The sequence below is a fragment of the Cuculus canorus genome, chromosome 10, assembly GCF_017976375.1.
Source record: "Cuculus canorus isolate bCucCan1 chromosome 10, bCucCan1.pri, whole genome shotgun sequence".
In the NCBI taxonomy this organism is placed as follows: Eukaryota; Metazoa; Chordata; class Aves; order Cuculiformes; family Cuculidae; genus Cuculus; species Cuculus canorus.
Window position 1 is genome coordinate 14,805,102 of NC_071410.1, and position 22,148 is coordinate 14,827,249.

Consider the following 22,148-nt stretch of genomic DNA (forward strand, 5'->3'; position numbering starts at 1 on the left):
TAAAGAACAATGTAAAGTTGCCATTTACCATCCTCTTGGTCACATGTACAGAAGAAGGAAGAAGAGAAAATTCTTCACTAAACTGTTGTAGGAGAGGGCTTGTGGGGTTTTTTTTTTACATATATATTTCTAGTTTTCAAAGACATTTTTATCAGCAGTCACTAATACTAGGTTATGTGGAAACTACACAAGAGAAGAACAGAACAAATCATGTTAACTAGTAAACAGAAATGATCTTTTTAACTAACCAGTCAGATAAATTGCATATTGATACCATAAATTAATATACACAGGCTACCTGAAAACCAGCATAAAGAGCTGACATAAAGAGCAAGATTTGCTGTGAAGAGTAGCACTTACCTGCCACATACTAAACTGTTTGCATCTTACAGTAGGAATGCTTTGAAGCTGCTAAAGCAAAAAAAATTAGCAGCTGCAAGAATCTATATGATGAAAGCCTGAGGATGCTGTCAATACTGGTTTTATGCCAGTGGAACATCTTTTGTTTCAGCAGATCTGCTCTTGATTTATAATGCCATAAACGAAAGGAGAATTAAGCTATTTATGTAAGTGACTTTATTTATGTAACTGACTTATGCCGTGTTATGTGATGGAAAAGAAAACTAAGCACATGGCTTTTTTGTGATTTCTATGAGCTACAGAAAGATTCTGTAAAAGGAATGCTGGTAATAAATACTTTTCTCTCTGTGGTATATCCGAAGTTCAGTCTCGTCCACATGGAGATGTCGTCATGAGTAGAAATCATGGTAATAGATGACAGGATAATGTGGAAGGATTTTAGCAAGTCTGCAGACAGTGTAGAAAATGTGAATGCTGAACATCACAATTTAGACTGTAAGTTAGTTCAACAAAGTGATTGTTATTCAGTCTCTGCCTTGGATGAGTCAATGATTTGTACTGTGACTATTAGTACTGAATGTACCATCTAAAATTCATTTTGAACGATTACTGAAACATTATGATTTAAAAGTGATTTCTACAAGTATTTTTTATCAATGAGAAGCCCAGGCTCTATTAAGGCTAAAGAGCATGCAGAGGATTTTTGGTATGGCTGAATTAGGGTTTTTTTCCACATGCCTTTACATTGGTTTTCAGACCTTAGTGGATGATGACTATATAACATTTAGGAAATCAGGGTCAGTGGAGTAAATGTTTCTGTAGCAATTTGGCAGACACACCTTTCATAACTCATGAAGTCAGTACTGGAAAGGCACAACTGGGTCACAGAAGTGCATGGTGGGATGCTGCTTTCCAGTTATGCAACCAGGGTAACTAAAGGTTAGAGCCAGCACTTGAATAACGAGCTTTTTCCCAGAAAGAGTAGAACAGAAAAACACAGTGTTTTAAAATGCTGGCTTCTGAGCAGCAGCCGCCCAACGTGTCTAGTTAGGAGTCATCACACCGAAATAGAACCGGATGCGTCAGAACTTTGAAGAATGGCAATTCAACATCCCAAAAGAAAAATACATCTGCTTGTATTCCAAAAGCAGATCCTACCGGTTCTCTCACTCCAATAGATAATAGTAGAACCATTTGCTGTTTGCTGCTCAGTTTTTTTTTACCAGACCACTGTAGCGGGGTTTATCACTCATCTCTTGCCCTTTTGCTTTCTCCATCACTCAGCAACATCTTCAACTTTAAGCTATTCCACAGTTTGCCTCTTTTTTTCCTGCTTCTATGTGCATTTTACTAGATTACTTCTAATAAATTAATTATTGCAGAATTCTTAATAAACTTCTGAGAGAGAAAGGAAGTTTTGTTTCCACACTACAAAGATCTTCCAAGGTTTGGAGGGCCAGGACCACAGCTCAGTGGCATAAATCATGACATTAACTAACAAATAACTCCCATCAAGTTTGGGGGTATTAGTTATGAAAACTGAACACTATTGCAAAGAGACAAAATAAATCGGTGCTCTTTTAATCACAATTGCATCTCCCGTTACAGCTGCACACCAGATAAATATATTAATCAAAATGACCTCATTTTATGCATGCGTAGCACGGTTATGTAACTGTGTTAGTATGCTGTTTTATTTCCCTCCCGCCAAGGAGAAACGGTGTTTGTCTTACAAGAGTTCCAAATAAGTCTAGTTATAAAGTGATGTGGAAAAGAAGAGGAGGGAGAGACGAAAGCGAGAGAATTAATAAGCAAAATGACTCATTCTCCAAGTGCAGAGGTGATGTTATTCACCACTGTTAAATCCTGGTTGCTCTATAGGAAGCTAATGTTGTCATCAGCAGTCTCAGTATTCCTAACATGCCCAGCATTTCTCAGGATGGGAAAAACAGATGTGGTGCAAGGATGGAAACTACGTCTTTTCAGACCTCTCAATCAGATGACATCAGTTTACAGCATTCCCGTTTTGTTTCCCAAGCTGTTTGTGAAGGCTGCCCCCATAAACAAGTTTGCTGAATCCCCTGCCGTTCTTTTTTGTTGCTCACTGCTTTGGTGAAAAGTGGCAGTCAATTAATTCTTTTCTAGTGCTACTAATCATGCTTTAAACTCCAAAAGGGTGCTCCAAAGCACCCTTAAATGTAGAATATATCCCCCCACGCGCATAACTAGCCTGAGACTCATCTAGATTTATACTGCGCTACAGAAAAATGGACCGAGAGGCGTACATTTTTGCAATATAAGATCACTCAGGCAGAGAACTCTGATAAGTGCTGAAAATGTGAAAAACAAATGGCAGGGTATGCATTTCCCATTTGCTCAATACACAGACATAAAAGAAACACTGTGTAGGCTTCACTGCAGCATACCAGTGCGTCCAAAACTCAAAGGTTAGTTACATAAATGATAAGGCGTGGGCTTAAATGCTTCATTCAGCTTGTTAATTACTTGCTTTGTGGCCTAGCCAATGTTCTGAAACAGGTTCATCCAATATTGTGTTGCTTCCTCTGCATTTTCATTTAGTGTATTAAGCTGAAGCGCTGGGAACAAGTTGTTGCAATACCTAGGAAGAGTCTGTTTTCTTTCAAGCAATTTACAGAACAAACTTACTCAGACTAATCCACAGATGCTCTTTAAATGTCCTCGCTATTTCAGAAAATTACAAAATTTACATCTTAGAGCATTTTCTTTAAATAAGGGAAGTGCTGCCTGCATAAACATCTACACATTTTGCTGGCACATGTTTTGAAGGTTCCTTCTTTGTGGTCTCAATCAACACCTCCAACATGGAGAAATGAATGGCGGTGTGTTAGAAAACTCTCAAAACAGAATACTTAAAACGTCTCTGGCAGAAAACTAGTAGAAGCTATGTTTTAATAGGAGATGGAAATAGTTCCACCTTCAATTCAGCTAACTGGGATACCTAGTTGATGGGGCTCTTGAATGCCATAGCTACGAGAACAAGCTTTCACTGTTGAACAGCCTATCCTAAGACAAACCACCTTTATTTCAGGAGATATGTGGACAGAAACCGGAGATTTAGAATTCCTTACCTCTGTAAACATAAATCCTTTTGTATTGGGAAGAAATTGTAGTTCTAACACAAGATAGCTCATCAAGGTTGTACCTGGGAAACACATCTAAGATTTGCTTCAAACAACAGAACTTGTTTTAAAACTAGAACTGTGCAACTTGCCTTGTTTCCAGCAGTGTTCATTTGCAGACATCCTGATTTCTAACTCAGACATGGGCAAAGAAGCCTATTGAGACCCTGAACTTGTTTTAACAGCTACAATGAAATGGAAGCAAACTGAAAGCAAAATTTCAGAAGCCTACCAGCATTTTGGAAGACTATAATGAGAATCCTTCAATCCTCACCTTTCTACTTCTACATGAAGGCTCCGTCTTATTCCCCTATTATAAGGACGCCACTTAGACATTTCTGAGTCACCAGTGCAGTTCAGTAGTCAGATTTGAATTACAAGTTGAAAACCAGAAGAAAACAGAATAAAACAGAAATATGCTGTCTGTTATATGGACCGACTGCAAAATACAGATTGCAGCTGCAAACCTGGGCTGAAGCTCCCTGGCAGCACGCACTGCTATACGAAAGGTGATGAGAGATCACATTGCCACTCCACGCACAACATTCTCTCTACATCATTCTCCAGGCTTTTCACGAATATTACTTCTGTGGTCTCTCGTTCCCTTTGGTTCTGCAGTTCATATTATTTTCCCTACTTGTACTGCCTTCTTTTACTTTCTCCATTTCGTTATTTCCTGCCCATGGGCCATATCATATCGTTTCATTAATATTTCATCAGAATTACTCCCTTTTGAAATCAGTATGGATTTCTGCTTAAAAATTGATACCACAATATGGCTCCACATTTCTAGCCTTATGCACCTGTTCCCCTTGAGTTACAATCCCTCTATGTCTTAATATTTCCTTTCTTCACATTGATCAGAACACGAGAGTATTCTTAACTGTATTTAAACTATCAAAGTCATACAACTGCTAAATTAGAACATGTATAAAACGCCTTTTCTGTTAGCAAGTGAGACTCGACGCCACTGTTCAGCTGATTTCACTACACAGATCGCTTCTGTCTTCAGGCTAAACATTGTTTCTTCAAATTGAAGTTGAAAACTGCAATTAAATATAGGCCACAGATGTTCAGGATGCAGAGGACAAAAATATAGGTTTCATAACTTGACAGTTATGCAACCAGTTGCTTTTCACATATTAAAATGAATGTTTAATTTTATGCTTTTATTTACCCTTGATCTAAACACAAATAAAGGTGTAAGGAGTCCTTAAAATGGTGAGATTTAGAAAAAGATGTTTCTGATCTGTTTTAATAATTGATAATATTTTCCTTAAGATGCTCGCTGTTTTGCAATTAAATTTCAGCTCCCCAAATACTCAGACATCCATTTCTACACTGAATTACTGCGACACCTAAATAACTTCAAGGATATCAGCTTTCATTTCATTGCAGATCTGGTAAAAGCAAGACTATACTAAATAAGGTCATTACACATAAATGTTATTTACCTTACCTACTGAATCTCAGTTAAGTTTCTACCCTGACAGTCAAAGTCCTCTCTGGGATTGGCTGCATGACACCCTGCAGCAGTGAAACTCTCATCTGATACAGCACAGTCATACACGCAAGAGACGAAATTTTTATAGCAGTTGAATCTAGACTATGGAATTTAATCCCTTAGCAGATAAAAATGATCAGGGGACTAAGCACTTTTGGTACTTACATAAAAATCCTTTTCTTCAACTTAGCTTCCCTCTAGTAAATCACACATATTAATTCTCTCACACACAAATAAAGAAGGAAATAAAACGAGTTCTGTTTGCTAAATGTAAATGGAGACAGAATGCAAAAACAAATGTTCTTCTTACAAGTATTAATACTTCTAGCCTAGTTTTCTACAGAAGCTTCACTTGCAAAATGAGTCAAAATGCCTCTCCACCATCTCTGATATGTTTTGAACCAGGTGGTTGATTTTTAACCCTTTTTTTTCTTATTTTTTTTGAGATTTCTAGCACCCCCTTTCCAATTTGAAACTGCCAACCAGTCACACACACACTGAGGAAGTGGTGAGCTCCCAAGTGGTTCCAGATGAGCTACAATGTGGAGCGGATGGCACAAGGGACAAAGGATGGGGGCGACAGATGCGGTGGGAAATATGAAAGAGAAAGCACACAACTCTGTACGAGAGCAAACTTCTGCAGCTTCAGCATTCACAAAATTAACTTCTTAAATATTCAGGAGACAAACACTTTGGCGGTATGACCACAGTTCCCAGAGTGAGAAATACAAACTGAAAGGCTTGCGAGGTATTTAGTAATTTTTTTTAAACAGTCACAAAGCACTACCTTAATAATAAAAACAATAACAACCAAAAGCAAAATAGGAAGACAATAGGTTTGCCCAGAGTCGGTAATGGCAGCCATTCCTAAAACAAGTAATTTTTGGTGATGAGGGAGATAGGCCATCTAGACATCTCAATCTGTATTTTACATCACAGTGTGAATATGCAGAACTGGTGTGCTTTTATTTTTAAGCTAAAGAAGTTTAATTCAGATTCAACACAGAGCCTCACAATACCATTTTGCAGCCATTTTAAAAGCAGAATTACACCTTGGAGGATGCAAATAAAAAGAGCAAAGAGCCTAAGATTTCTTAGATGAAATCCACATAAACATCTAGAAGAGCTTTTAACCTTTTTGCAGTGTCTGAGGAACTGGAAAACTACACAAACAAGACACTGAATAAACTTGAATTACAGCTAGTGGTATAAAACCTAATGTGTGTGTCTGTTCATTTTGGGTCCTCACAGCCTTGCAAAGTCAGAATCAGCTGTTCCTAACCTCAGAAAAACATCTTCATTAATCCCTTCTAAGAATCTGACGCAAGTCAGTAGCGTTTGTCAGGTTCAGCCAAGCTGCATGAGTCAGGTCACACAAGTCAAGGATAGAGTTTTACTGGTAACTCACAGAGAGAGACACAGAGATGGTTGTTTTAACCCTTATAACAGCCAGTCTGGATCTGGCAGCCCAGTTCCCCTCCACAGAACAAAGCAAGCTTCTAACAGTTTCTAAATGAAGCACAAAGTCCTTAATGCAGTTACTAAATGAGAAGTGGCATCTCAGTGGGCTGCCTCAGTGGATTAATTTTAAATGCATAATTCCATATAGACCCACATAAACTTTTATGAATAGAAATAGAGGTTATATAAGCATGTTCTTACAGCATATACTGCAAATTTAAAGGCCAGTTTGAGTATAAATCAACTCTATCTTTTATTAATATTTTCACCTCCCCATTGGTTCATTTCTCTGGCAAATGTGCTAATCAGATTCCTTTCCTCACTCGTACACCGAGATGCCTAAAATAAAAACAGCATTTTATTGCCAGAGACCAACTTTTTCCCTCAATCTTTTAAGAAAAGTTTCTGCCGGGCTTGTTCCGTGGAGGCAGGTTGCACCAGTGATAGTTGAGCAAAGGCACCGGATGAGAAACCATCATTTCACGTTGGACAAACACCCACAAGTCCTGCAGGGACTCACATGTCTCACAAAGCCTTGTCTCACAAGAGCAAAAAAGCTGCTGTTCAAGCTTCTACAGAAAGCCAGTGCTAGGAGGCAAATTTGCAGCCCTTTTATATCCCAGGAAACACCTTTAGGCAAGTTTAAAACTGTATCAGGTGAGAGCAAATTAGAACGCCTACTAAAAACAAGGCAAAAGGTCTGTCTGCTACCTGCCTTCCTCGGAGCAAAATACACAGACATTCCTCAGGAAAACAAGAATCGAAACCAGTTTCCTATTTTCATCCCTTCCTTGGTAGACAAACTTGGCATGCCAGCTTTAGACACACAGGCACTTCGCTGCTGCTCCAATAACCAGTAACTTGTTCATCGCTGTAGCTATTATTTCATTCTTTAAGCACAGAGCTGGTAACTGATCAATTCAAGTACCACAGAAAACCGAAATAAATTAAGACCTACCTTCATATGGTAGATGAACCATTCCCACAAATCCATTTCTTCCAAACCAATAATGATGCACTTCACTGCACTACAAAAAAAAAAAAAAAAAAAAAAAAGAAAGTAAAGATTCGTTTGATGATCTCAGAAATATAAAGATAGTCATCTTTTTAGCCAGGGATAAATACTGTCTTCAAGAAAGGTAAATCCCTAAAGTGGGTAAAGCCCACTGAATGCCAGTTCTGCAAAACTGATTAGCAGCTTCACCAGTTAAAAAATATATCTGAAGCATTACTAAAATTTATTATTAAACATAATCAGACTAATTAAAGTCCGAATGTCAGGTTTGGCTATTAGAGAAATATTTATGATTATGTTGATAGCAGCAGCAATTCTGCTGTTAGGCTGTATGTTAACAGACTGAGTTCAAAATGAAGACAGTTTATAAGAAAATTTCATGGGCTCAGAAGCAAACCCAGTCCTCTATACATCCCCAGGCTTTGAGGGAGCTCAGACCCAGATGTGGATCAGAGCAGTGCATCTGAATTACAGTTTCACAATACCAAAACCTTACTTGTTGAACTCTGGAGAACGTTATGTCTAGCTCAAAATGTAGTTTTCTAGCTTGGATCCACCATAAACATAAATGGAGAACGTGACTCTGGAAACGCCTACACCGTTTTGCAGGGAGATGTGACCTTGCCCTGCCTTCTTTTGGAGTCAGGCAGACGTTAGTCCATTCTAAGCCAAAAGCCACTACACCACAGGCACTGCGTTATATCAGTAATGCTGACACTAGGTGACACGTGGTGGCACCCAGTCTGATGCCAACTCACATCCCCCCCGCCTTGAACATGAGCCGAGTTAGCTGTGCTCAGCCTGTGAAACCTCCCACTTTGCCAAAGTTCAGTGGAAGAAATGTCTGCAGCAAAATTGAGAAACTCAAAAGAAGCCAATAAAACAGTATTTTTAGTAAGAAACAGCTATTAATTACAAGTCAAGTACTAGAAGAACTACCTAGGAAACAGTTGGTCAACAATTTTTTCACTGTAGACTCTCATCCAGTGTGAATTTGGAGCAATTTCCCACAACTTCAGCATAGTTAGGAGGAGACTTGGCCCCAAGTTATTCACTAGGATTTATTTTTGAGCAATGCAGAAACAAAAAGACCCAATTATAATCTTATTTAGACCAAACTAATTCCATTGGCTTTACTAGATTTACTCCTGACTGACAGAGCTGTTCCTGAAATCTGAAAGAAAGCCCAAAGCGCCACTTAGCACTGAAATCCTTCTTGTTATTTTACATTTCTTTGGAAAAATGCATTAAGTCTGTTGTTGTTTAAGTCACTACCTGAAAGGAAAACTCTTTGCTGCAGCACTGTGGTTACAGACCCATACTGTTAATAAAAACAAATGCAAAAGTCTAGCAAAAGTATTAGTTTTATCTGGAAAATGGTTGGGTTGATCTGCTCAGTAAATACAAAAGTGTGTGTGCATGCTTCTAAAATTCCTATTATTAAACAAGAGTGAGAAGACTGACAAACTGTCCAAGGGAAATAAATCAGATGTCCCGGCAGCTCTGGCTCTGGACACCGCCCGCATTGCTGGTTCAACCTCTTTCACACGGCAAAAGCTTACAAGAAATTCATTTTGAATAACAGGTTATTATGCAATGGCCTTGGTTACATCAGCACAGCAAGGGAAGCACTAGGGGAGAGTAAATAAACGTCAAGGCTCTGCACCCGCGACACGGCAGCCGAGTGCCCCCAGGAAGCTGAGCCACCGGTCTTGGCTGGGGAGAACATGAGCAGCGCATGGTTAGCACTGGCACTGCCGCTCTCCTGCAGCAGCGGAGCTCGAGGCTGGCTCAGATCCTGAGACTCCGGTATCCACAGCAGCCTCCAGCGCAGCACTGGATGTGGCAACCTAAGCCAGGTGTCAGAACTGCTTGCCAGGGCAGAGAAGGTGAAGCAGGGAGAGGAACAAGCTCTGGCACACCTAAAGTCTCCGCAGAGGAGTCCAAGCATCCCACTGCTCCCTCCCAGCTCCCTCTGCTATTCCATTGGCTTTCCAGGAATACAAACTGTCTTTCTAGAGGAGCGGCATGCTCTAGACATGAGTTAGCCATGGCAGTACACGGATATCATCTCACTAAAGCCACTGCTTTCAAAGGAGAAATCCATAAGAAAAAGGATGAAATAAGATATAAACCAGCATTAACAAATTACATTGCCACCCGATCCCAGTCAATTCCAGTGACTTTGGTGAAGATGCAAATGAGTGTTGCCACCTGTGAACTGAACATCCTGGGGCAAACCTGTGTCCCACAGTCATAAGGTCACCTCTGCTGTAGGAAACACAATTAATTAAATGTACTACGAAAGACATCACAGATAACATCTGGACAACGACTGGCAGCAGCTCATTCATGAGAGTCCCTGAACTGAAGCTGTACAAACACTTCTCTTGCTGTGTCACGGTAGGGACCTTCCGTCTGAAAGTAAAGCAGAGAGTACTGTAGAGCAGGGTGCCTGTTGGCACGGATGCAAGCATGAAACGGCTACTCTTCATTTGGATTTAGAAGACTCCCAGGAGCACCTTATCAAACTTCCCTTTAGGGAAGATGAATTTGCTTAGAACTTCTGACTGACATCATCAGGTCTGGGGTTGCATTACCTAGGAACAAGCAAAGACCTTCACATCCAGTAAGTCCAAGCCAAACACATCCCCTAGAGTGTTAGACTGATCACAGCCCCAGAGCCACACCGACCAGGTTACCAGACGTGGATTCCAAGGAGCCAGGGGTAACACCCAACTTTCCCCCATCCAAGGGTGATTCCACATTGCTTTGTCACAACAGCCCATGTCATTTTAACCCTCAAGTTACATTGCTCGAATTTGCATGAGGTGATTGACTATCAAAAACAATAATCCACTTTCCTGAGAGATTTTGTTCCATTTCGCTTAAACACCCCTTAAAAGGGGCCAAATCCAATTTCCACTGTGGCCAGTCAAGAACTAGACTAGACCTGTGCTACACCTTTCAACAGGCTACACACAGTCAGCCCAAGCTCTGGCCCATCTGATCCATGCCAGAGTACTCTGCAGACTTTGGGCTTTAGTAGCAAATAATGCTCTGAAACTATTAAATAAATAGCAAGAAAAGTGATGTTGATTCTCCTAGCTTTTTACATGCAATGTACACATTCCCAGCTATTATTCTACCATGATATGTGGTCCTTCTCACAGATAAAGCTCTTATTTTATAAACAGTGTAAAGTAAGGAGACAGTTATCTTTATAAGAGATCATAACAGTAAGAATGATTATGCAATAAAATATCTTGTCAAAATGGAAAAAAAAACCCAAACAAACCAACCAAAATGAGGCTCCTTTCCAGTTTGCATTCATGCAAGTACAGATCAAGTCACTCATCTCTGGGCAGAACTCCCTTTACCATTGAAATGCTCTACTAAAACAGACGTATGTTCCTCCTCTTTGAAGCATGTATGATTCAGGATCCAAACAGAGTAATTGCCTCATGTTCAAAACAGAGCTCTAGTTTAATGGAGATACATCCTAATTTGTCCATCTAGCTGTTTATTTATTCCAATATGAATAAAACATACTTCCACAGCTCACCAAGTGCAGCGAAGTTATTTCATCCCACGTGCACATCTGGTGAAATGCTGCACCTCTGGGGGCACATCACCCCTCCACTGGTTCTCAATGACTGTCGCTTCACTCCATTTGCCCACGTCACTGGTGACGTGGGTATTTAGCACAGCAGGAATGACGCACTCGCTAGGAGCCAGCCAGCAACATCTCCTCCTGCTTTGTTAGCTCCCAACGGTGCTGATGACACCATTAGGGAGGGCTCCTGCATGCAATTTAAACTCTATGGAAACACAACACAGCCCCAGGACTTTGACCCTCTCCCATACCTTGCTGCAGTTGCTTCAATGAACTTACTGTGTAATTTGGAAAAAGTTCTCTCAATGCCACAGAAAGATAGCCCTGAGCAATGTGGAAAGCTTCTTATTTTGAAGCAGTTAACCTCACACTTCCGTGTTGGAAAAACACCTGCAACCCAAAATTAATTTGCAGCTGCAACGGTTTAATAGGGAAAATGTAATGAAGCATTAGCTTAACAAAATAGGTTACAGTAAACTTGGAACAAAGCAGCATTGCCAGCATAGACAGGTATGTGATCTTGGACCAGTCAGCTTTTCACTAGATTGCTGTAAAATACGGATGACTACAAAACAAGGTAACTAAAAAGTGGGTTTGATTCCACAAACAAAATGTAAGAATACTTAGAGCTATGGGGTTTTTTTACAGGACTATTCTAAGGCAAATCAAAGAAAGGCTGGAACAGGAGTTTCAAATACCAAACCACCTTTTCCATTTAGGCTCCTTTTGTCAATCAGTCCCTCCTTGCTGCCTATTCATTTCTACATCATACAAAATTATAACAATTAAACGCTCCTCAGCCATTTTCATACCTCTTTCTTGTTTAGTTACTAACTTGGTTTATAGATCAGTCTAAGAATTGACACTTCATAATCTCGTTCAGATAGATTTTTTTCTAACTGCCTCTAAAAACCAAACGGCTATTAATATAGCTTGGTTTTAAATCTCTCCTACCACAGTAAGAATAATAGCATCTCCCATTTTCCATAGTCAATAATGTGCCATATAGCTTGGTTTTAAATCTCTCCTACCATCGTAAGAATAATAGCATCTCCCATTTTCCATAGTCAATAATGTGACCCTCAGGTCTGGGGAAGCTGCTAAATTTTGGCTTAGCTCACTTCTGAAAAGCTGCATTTTAACAGACAGATCACAGAGCACTTCCACTCAAAGAGCTGCACTGCTGCAGACCTGACCAGCGGGTCACAACATGCTCTGATTTGCAGTGCAGTGCTCACCTGCCTAACATGGTTCAGAATAAGGTATGAGGTCTGGTAACAAAGCATCACCTTTCCTGCACCAAGTTAAGTGGAAATGCATGGACTACATCAGATGAAATAAATAAAAAGCTGCAGATGGCAGGAGGCATCTCTGATGTTTTTCTGTTCATTTACAAAAACAGACAAAGTCCTGTTTCCTTATGTGCAAAGAGAAGCGATGCATGAAGAGCTTTGCTATCTAAAGGCCTCTTTCAGTACCTTTCCTTGGGCTTAAATTTATCCCACCATGGAAGAGTATTTTGAATTGTAGCCTCCCACTCTAAGACTTCTATTTCTCATCTTGAACTGTTATTTTTCCTTAGTCCTTCACCTTCATCCAGCCATGCCGCTTTGTCCATTCAGCTGGATATACCTGAGCAACCTTTCTGTTCTGGGCAGAAGCATGGGTTTGTGTTCCAAGTTCAGAATTTACAATTTATTTCACCTGCCTATTTCAATGAAAGACATTTGAAAACATTTTCTATGGAAAACAGAGGTTTCAGTCAACCTCTGCACCAAGAACTAACCCAGACCGTAACAATAACAGCCTGTAGTGAGTATTGATGCTTTGGGTGCAATCCCTCCTGACAACGTAGAAGACAGAATGCACAATTACACCAAGCAAGGAATCAAGGTCAGAATCCTAAACAGATGTTCAGATTCCCTAAACAAGAGAGGTTCCACATCACCATTACTAACACATTGGTGACAGCTGACGAGACAAGTTTGTAGAATCTTATAACTAGATTATAAATCCTTAACATAAATTTAGGTAGGCTAACACACAAATAGAGGAAAAGACAAAAAGAGATGTATGCCTTATTTATTAGTTTGCTAATTGCATCCCTCATTACCAGTACCTTTTGGATGTGTCACCTTCCAGTAGCAGTTCTAAAGGACAAAACATCTTCACAGGATATCTTTCCTGTATTGATCTCAAAAGCACTTAACAGAGCAGGTGGCATGAACTCAGGAATTACAGCTGTTCTAAGCTGAGAATACTGCAATGCTTCCAAACAAACTCCATTGAATATTTTATATTACAGCACTTCAAATGATATAATGTAGTACTAGTTACAGAGGCCATCTCTATCCAAATTATCTCACATGAAAAGGGCTGGTGGTCAGTGTTTCAGCATGGTTAGTCTTTCCTCACTATTCTAAGACTTTCCTTCTAAGTACAATAGTTGAACCAAGTATCAGCTCCTTAGTTATATCTCAATTTATTCTTTGGGTTATTTAAAGAAACAGGTACACAAGCTTCTCACAGTAAAAGTGTTGTCAGTGTTGTGCTAGAGCAGAAGTGCATAGCTTTGGAAATTTGGAGTCTTTTCCTCTCATTTAAACTGACTCATTCCCTCTTGTCCACAAACCCACCTAATTATAATACAAGTAGATTCCTAGATGATATCATGAAAGATGGTCTTTTAGCCTGAGTCTCCACAGCTCACTGTCAGAGCAAAAGGAATCTACAGGTAGGTACACATCAAGTTGCTATTTGTCTCTCTCATCATCAGATGCCACATCTGGCTAGGATGAAGAGCAGCCTCGAGCCAGCAGCAGAGTTAAACTGCCAAACTGCAATGCTCTTTCTGGACACATTCATGAACCTTCCGGCATGGTCCCACTGCAGGACTGAATGCACTGTGTAACCTATCTTTCCCTGCTGGTATCACCAATTCTCAGGTGCTTCTCGTAACAACAGGGTAAAGTTGTTTCCCATACATTATAGCTCCAAAACCTCCATGAAATCACAAATGGAAATACACCTCTCTTTCAGACCTCTCCGTTTTAATGGAATAAAGCATCATTCTCTGTGGCGATGGGAGCTCCAGCACCGCACACAAGGAATGCATCCCCAAATACCTCTGCCTTTCCTCGGGATGGCACCAGCACCCTCTGCTGCCACACGGCAGCCCCGCTCCAGAGGACACTGCCTGTCCTGTGAGCTGGAATTCCAGGAACAGCTTCCTACAGCCCCTGATGAAGATTCGGAGTCTGCACATCTCACAGCCACATTCTGCAATGACCTCTGCACTTGGAGATAGCTTATTGTCAAAGATAGTGACTGTGTCTTGAAATAAGCACCCCAAAGGAGCTCATTGTATGAGTTACTTGCATCGATTAAACACCTACAACCTAGTCTAGGATGACAGAAAATCAAAGCCATACTAACAGAGGAACTTCTATATAATGAACCAATAAACACTGATCCTTCAACGTTTATCTTAAAATCCCATCTTCTAAACTCTTGTGAAAACACGAGACCCAGGTTCGATTATTCCCCTATGCTTTTTGTTCTCTTGGTTGCGGACAGAAACTTGAAAACATTACTCTCAGAAATCCAGAAGGCAATTACATTTCAAATGTAACATCACATGATTCTCATGTGTTTTTCTTCTTTTTCAAAGCAACCCCAAAATGTCCTACAGCAACACCAAAACATGTCAAAAAAAATGTCAGCAACACCAAAGCACTGAAACGAGTATTTACGAGGCTTCCTGCAACCGCAAGTGCCAGCCTGCAAAAGCCAACCCTGTACTGAAGCAGAAATAACTCCAAAACAAAAGGAGAGCAATCAGCTCTCTGGTGACATTTTAAAGTTCTAGATAGGTAGAGTAGTCTGACCAGCTGTGATGACCAGTCCCAAACCACACAAAATCATCTCAAAACAAGATCTATGCAGTATGTCCATATGTAGAGTCTATATTGACCAAAGACCTCTTCGTACTTTTTCTTTAATGAATGAGGGCCATTATCACTCTTCTTTTCCCAGAAATTATATCATGATCTCTGGCAACAGCATTTAATCATAAACAAAATATGGGAACGGAATACAAAAGGTGTTCCTTCAAGACAAGGATTACAAATACATATATACATATCAAACATAAAAGACAGAAACAATATTAAGATCAAAAGCAGACACAGGGAAAGAGAGATTAGAGTATCATTTGCAGCACTTTGGGTGAAGGATCACAATCCACATTAATAAAAAGATGAGTGTTTGCTGAATATAGAAATGCACGTATTTTACACTGGGTCAGTAAGCTTGTGATGAGATGGCAGCTGTACAAAACTTCAGGAATCAAAGCTGAGTATGTTCATTTCCATTACACTCAAAAGTTTCAGAGAAATACAAATGTTACAGTTCTTTGTAAGAGAAGATATGATTCCTAAAATAGAGAAAAACAAGCAGTAAAATAGGCATGGATTACCAAGCCAATGTGAAACTCTTAGTCTTCCTGGTGTCAGTAAAAAAATAAACAGTATCCATAGCTTCAGTGAGCCTACCTGGGTAAGTTTTCACCTATATAAAACAAAAAATCACAGTCTAGCTCCTAACTAATACTGTTCTCAAACTGCAAGAGCTACATATTCAATTCAGGCCAAGACTGGAAGATTAAAGTCTTGCTTGAGCTGATCTGAAACCAGATTTTTTGTTTTGCAGTTAATACTGTCAATAGATAATATTTTCCTTAAAAATACCTACTGACTTTCCAGCTCAAAGCTGTCCATCAGCCAAGTCAGGCTTCAAATATTGCACTGACTGTAAACAAAAACTACACAAATGTGCAATGCTGAAAAAAACTGAAAAAGACTGGTAAGTGCCACTGCCACTCGAGCCACTTCTTTTTCAAGTGTCTGCTTCTTTCAAAGCCAATAGCAAAACTTTCATCAACTTAAGTGACTGCAAGTCCAGGCCCTGAGTGAGTAACCCTTTCCCAGCTGCACATTCTTAGACTGATGTTGAGTTACTGGCTAAAGACTGATGAGGCAAGGAGGAAAGCAGGTGCCCCTTTGACCACCAACATCAAACACAACTGACTAAATATACATCCACATGAACATGAAGAGTACAGTGGCATTTGTTGAAAACATTGCTTCTAGGCAGCAAGTAGTCCCCATCCCCAACACACTCTTTAAGAGAGACAATTGGCCAAGCAATCTCACAAAAATTACCTAGATCAAATGAGATTAGATATTGGGAAGAAATATTTTCCTGTGAGAGTGGTGAGGCCCTGTCCCAGGCTGCCCAGACAAGTCATGGATGCCCCACCCCCGGAGGTGTCCAAGGCCAGGTTGGATGGGGCTTTGAGCAACCTGACCTAGTAGAAGGTGTCCCAACCCATGGTAGGGAGATTGAAACTGGATGGGCTTAGAGGTCCCTTCCAACCCAAACCATTCTATGATTCCATGAAAAAATAAATCGCTACTTGCCATAATAAAATAATGGGCTTTTTTTTTTTTTTGGTAGAATGCCCAAAATATCCTACATTTCCAAAGGTGTAACTGAAAGCAAAGCACATGCTCGAGTGTGGTGGGTTTTGAGCACATAGGAGGGAACAGATGTGTGGCTCTGGGCCATTCCAGCAGGTATCAATGAGCAAAGCACGAGACCCAAAGCATTGTGACTTCAAACCAACAAAAGCACAAATTACTCCAACTTACAATTCTGTTTAGATCTTACAGCTATCACAAAATACATCCAATAAGAACGAGAAGCAGACTACCCATCCCAGAGCATTAGAGAAAGAAGTATGACAACTTCAATGCCCACAAGTCAGAGTCATGGTGTCAGTACCCAGCATTATGTCTATTTTATAGCATACATTAAGTTCTTAGCCAAAGCCACACTGCACAAAATACCGTATGGTCTGCAGAAACTATAAAAACATATTTTGCAAAGGAAATGTTTCAAAAGCCTGAAGCACATCTTCTTGGAACATCACCGTCAGATGTGTAAGGATGTAACAAATTGATCAAGTTTTCCTAGTATTTGGTAGTAGGAAACATTCAGCTTCTTAATACTTCAAATTAAGCCTGCAAAGGCATTTCTTCATTGTGTAGTTACATACAACAGTCTGATCAAAAGTTTTAAGGCTGTTATTATTTCTCAGCAAAACGGTCACAGTAAAGAAGGGATTAAATGGAGTTAACGCAGTTATTGGCAATACAAAGACGGATGCTGGAGTCATTCACTATTGTACGATCTGGGGCATTTCACTCCATGCTTTGGCTTTCTTCTTGGCCAGGGACAGCCATGGTGGTTCAGCAGGGCTGCATGGTGTCATTGGGAGGTTAGAGGAGTGTCTTGCTTCCTTTTCAACAGCAGGAATCACAGATGCTTCCTGAGCAATAGGTCCAACTTTACCTGCCAACAACAAGATATCCATCACTCATCAGAAGGCTAGAGAGTTAAAAACTCCTTTTCTGCCAAAAATATTTCCTTCTTCCTAAAGCAATTGTTTCATAGCCCAGAATGGTTGCGACTCAAAAATAAGTCAGAAGAACTGTTAAGCAGGGTATCGATAGCGCTCTCTGGTCCAGTGACAGCCATAGTGACGACTGGCTATTGCAATGGAAAAATTGCTACTAAACAGTTAGTGAATAATCCGCCCATAAAATAATTTCCTCCTCAGCCTCAATAGCAAGCATTTAAACCCTGATAAATGAAGACGTTCTTCAAAATTCTTCAAGGATGTGGAGATCATAGCCCCAAGTATTTTTATAATTCATATTCTTGGCTAACTCATTTCTTAGTCTTTTCAAACTCCTAATTTCAATGATGGTGCACAGCAAGGAATTCCACAGGCTTATTCTGCTCTGTGAGAGCAAGAAAATCTAGGAATAAAAGCCTGAGGAAAATGGAAGCAAAATATCTGCAAGAAAAGCATCACCTCAGAATTGGCGTGGGGTTAAAAGTAACTGGTGTTTGTATTTCAACACTGAGAAGTCTTTAAGTGTTCTTTTTCCAGTCTTCACTGCTGGCACAGATATTGCTCCAGCAATGTTATTAAATACAAGGTTGAGAACAAACCAGTGCTCTATGTCCTTGGACTTGTAAGCCAAGCAGGTGGGATTCTGGTGGGGCTAGGTGTTCCTCTTCATGCAGCCTAACACAAGCGTGTCATCCTCACAAAGGATGGAGGAATGCAGACAACAATATCTGTGTGGCTTTGAGTTACTAACTAGAAAGGGCCTCCTCCATCCATTTTGTCTGAAAATTCTCAAGATTAATGTCTTCAGACAGACAGCCTGAAATGGGGCTGAACAGATGCAGCTCTGAGCAGATACAGCTCTCATTTCTCTTTTTTACTTGATTAGTCTGTGCGTAGCATGTGGCAGGCACGATGAGGCTGCTGTGCCCCAGCACAAGAACAGAGGCCACATGGGGACTTGAGCAATGTTAAGTACAAGAAGCTTGATCTTCCTTGGACTGAAATCAATGGAAAACGTCCATCTGCTCCATCAGTCTCACTCTTGAGCAAAGCCAAAGGAGTTGTCTACCTCTACTCAGGAGGCCTCCGGTCTTTTAAAAACCTTGGCTTATTGGTAGTTCTTGCAGGACTCAAGCTGTACTTAGGAATACTGGAGGAAGTACGCTAGCCATTAAAAACCAGCTACAGCTCTACATCCACAGTAAATTTTTCAGAATGATGGTGATGTAGGAACTTATGTGTTACTGAAATTTTTATTTTGGAAATTAATTTTCTCATTTGGGAGACTTCCTTCTTTGTAATAAGCAGAAGTAAGCCTCAAGCTGTTTGCATGCTCTCAACAGCACAAAGCAAAACAAAACTGAAAAGCGGTGGCTCAAGCCTATTTGGGGGAAGATGGGCTTTGGGACAAACCTCACCATGCTTAGGGTGAAATAAGAGAGCAAAGAGGCAAACTAAGTAATCTTCCCTTGGTTATGACACGGGCTGTCACACAGCAGTAACAAAACAGTCACGCTCAGTAAAGTAAGAATCTGATTTCTTAGAATTCTCTTTCAAACTTAGCTGACCTTGAGCTGTTCTGGCTCTTGCTGTTGCATGCAGGATGTACGCATTCCAATGTAAACCTCAACCATCCATCCATAAAACTACTAACAGTTAACATAACCCAAAAAAAGGCATGATCCAAATTAATAACTCCTCTGGATACTAAATCCACAGCCTCTCCACCACTGGCACCTTCAACTGAATAAATTACTGGCTGTGTTCATGGAACCAAATCAGAGAAGAGTTTACATTTGGGATTCCTCATGTGCAGACAGCACTGGACATTTCCTAAACCATAGGGCACAGTCTTCTGAGCAGGAGAGGAGCAGTGTTTTCTTTAAACAACAGCACTGGTCAGAGTTCTTTTTAATATTCAGGTAGTAGAAGAATAGAATATGCCTATATATGCTGGAGGAGACAAAACAGTCGTTGGATGTCAGGAAACTAGGCCAACTCTTGGGAAGAGATGATGCAGAAAAACTTGTAATTCTGCTGCAAGGACTACAAGTGGTGTAAATTTTAGTAAACTAGTAGCAGAGTACTTTGTGGAGTTCTGAATTTTGAGTGAAGGCTGCTGGGCATCCAAGGTTCAGAAGATTCAACATACAGAAATCCAGTCTGTGTATGCCAGCCTTTCAAAGGAAAACCACTTCATCTGAGCAAAAATCTTGGCCTATTTATGTTTGATCTCTTACTTTGCATCTAAAACCATAACATAAAGCAGGCCTGTAACAGAATCCCTTTTATAAACTATTGTATTTTAATCACACACACAGAGTTCGGCTGGTAACTGGCATCGGAGCCTCTGTGTTGGTGCACACCCTCAGCTGGTCAGCTTCCAGTAGTAAGGGAGAAAGTTTATTTTTTAGGACCTTTAGGTGCAAAAATGGATAACAGCTCTATAAACAACTACTACAGAGGGTGGGCACAGAAGTTCCCCCAATATCTCCAACTGAACAATTCTGGATGCTGGTGCATTATATGGGGAAAGCGGTCAGGTGCACGAGCTGTCTCTAGACAGCACCTCTTACTGGCAGTGTCAGCAACGAGAACCTGGAATGGAAAAGCCACTGCTCTGACACAGTGGGGCTTTTCTTATCTTCTTATCTCAAATCAATAGCTTTCTGTCAGTACAAGATGCTTCTACATCTGAAGAACTGGCTTATCTATATCTAGCTAGAGCGTTTCTCTGAGGTTTGGCACCACACTGAGTAAGTAGAGAGGGATAAGCTGCAGCCCAGCAGTAGTCTCGGAAGAGGTATGCGAGTCACGATGCCTGAGTCACACTCTCCTCTACATCTTTCTCATAGAGAATTCACAGCTAACAGGGCAGGAGAGGGGCTATTGAGTCTCTTTGTTCACTTCAGGGTGGAACTGACTCTACTTAAATTATTCTTGGTACATGTTTATCTATTAAACAAATTCAGCAATGAAAACTGCACACATTCTATAAACAACCTATGCTGTTCTGCCCTTCACTATTCTTATTGTTGGAAAGTATTCCTAATGTCCAAGTTAAACCACTGCTGGTACATTTTAAGCTCATACAGGGCATAAAGACTAGTCTTGTCCTCTGCAGCAAATTAAGTTGTCTTCTCTAGACTAAACAACTCCACACTCATCAGTATTTCCTGGCTAACTGGAGGCCTACAAGACCTGACCTTTTTTGCTGTACACTTTCCAACTTCAACTGCTACTCTTCAGTACTGATCTTTGCCAGCAATAAATCACCATACTGCTTATATGTCACTCCATGAACTAGCAACGGAGACAAAAGTTCCTCACTTGCTTTCTCTGCTGAGTGAGCAAGTCAATACATTGACTTATACACAAACTCTAGTCTGAATAGGCTAAAAAGTGTGAGTATAAAGTGTGCCGATTGTCAAAAAAAGGTAGCTGTCCGCCCTATTATCTGCCATCCACACCACCTACTGGTGTAAACTGTAGCCACTATGTAAAGATGTAAAGAAAGAATACCTGCTGCAGCAGAAACACTGTTCTTCATTTGTGTTTTCTTGTCCTGAGAGCTCAAGCTGGAAGGCATATTCTTCTTCAGTATGTTCTCACTAGCACAGATCCCTTGCTAAAAAAGAAAGAGAAAAGGAAAAAATGCAACTGAGAAACACACTAGCCACTGGCATTTATAAAGCTCACCCTGGCAACATCTCTAAACCTGACTGTGGAAAGGCAGCAAAAGCCAGACAAGGATTGTTGGAGACAATCTCTTGATTGTTGGACAGGAAACTTGTGCAAGAGGCAGTGGAAAAGTCAAACTTTCGGTACACATTCTCCAGAGCAGAGCAGTGAATGCGGTCTGTAGGTCACTAACAGTGAGGAAGCTAGAGCAACTCACAGTAGCTCTTGGGCTACATAAATACATTCTGGGCCACAAGCAAGTTCTGAAAAGGTTCAGGTTTGAGTAGTGCAAAGGAACATATAGGAGGGTCCAGCTCAGACACTAATCACTGTGGTGGTGATGTGTCTGCTCACTTGCATCAGTTGTCTGTCTCAATACATTTCAGAGGCCAGTCCTGAAAAAATCTATCTTTCAGCAGTGCTCACGATGTGCCTCCCATGATGATGATGGCATTGAACAGTCTGCAAAAGTACCCAGACAATGTGGTGCAGGATTCACACCCAGAGAACATTACTTGGTACTCTACCTCCTCTTGATCCACTTTGGTCAAAGTTTTGTCTTCAGCTTTATATTCTTTGGCAAGAGGGTGGTCCTGGAAACCCTTCTGTTTTAGTTTTGCCATGGAGACCCAAGCTGGTTCAGAAGAAGCAGTTCCCAAATGTGGAGAGGAGACTTTTTCTACAAAAGAAACATTTTTTAAGTAAAGAGGGATTTAGGTCAAGTCAGTTTAAAGCTAGTGTCCTGTATTTTAAATCCTTCTTTAATACCTTTTGAACAATGCAGAGATAAAGTTACCTTCCCTGGTGATTTTGCCCTTGGCAACAGCTGTTTTTCCATTTATTCTGAGTTTTTTACCTAACTCTGCTTC

The 22,148-nt window shown here is 40.5% G+C and overlaps 1 protein-coding gene across 4 annotated transcripts in view; it reads right to left on the reverse strand.

Annotated features, from left to right (window-relative positions):
* Nucleotides 1–5,471: 5,471 nt before the first annotated feature.
* Nucleotides 5,472–22,148, reverse strand: part of KIAA1210 (KIAA1210 ortholog) — a 64,115-nt gene continuing 47,438 nt past the window's right edge. For 3 of the 4 annotated variants that reach the window (XR_008451569.1, XR_008451570.1, XR_008451568.1), the window contains exons 10-13: nt 21,807–21,958; nt 21,121–21,226; nt 7,998–17,531; nt 5,472–7,514 (exon numbers count right to left, since the gene is read on the reverse strand). Coding sequence is in view for 1 of the 4 variants with exons in the window: in XM_054076091.1 (XP_053932066.1) it covers nt 17,359–17,531; nt 21,121–21,226; nt 21,807–21,958 (431 nt within the window). In the remaining 3 variants the exon portion in view is untranslated. Of the gene's footprint in view, nt 7,515–7,637; nt 17,532–21,120; nt 21,227–21,806; nt 21,959–22,148 lie in introns of those variants that run through there. The other variant, XM_054076091.1, reaches the window with a different exon arrangement.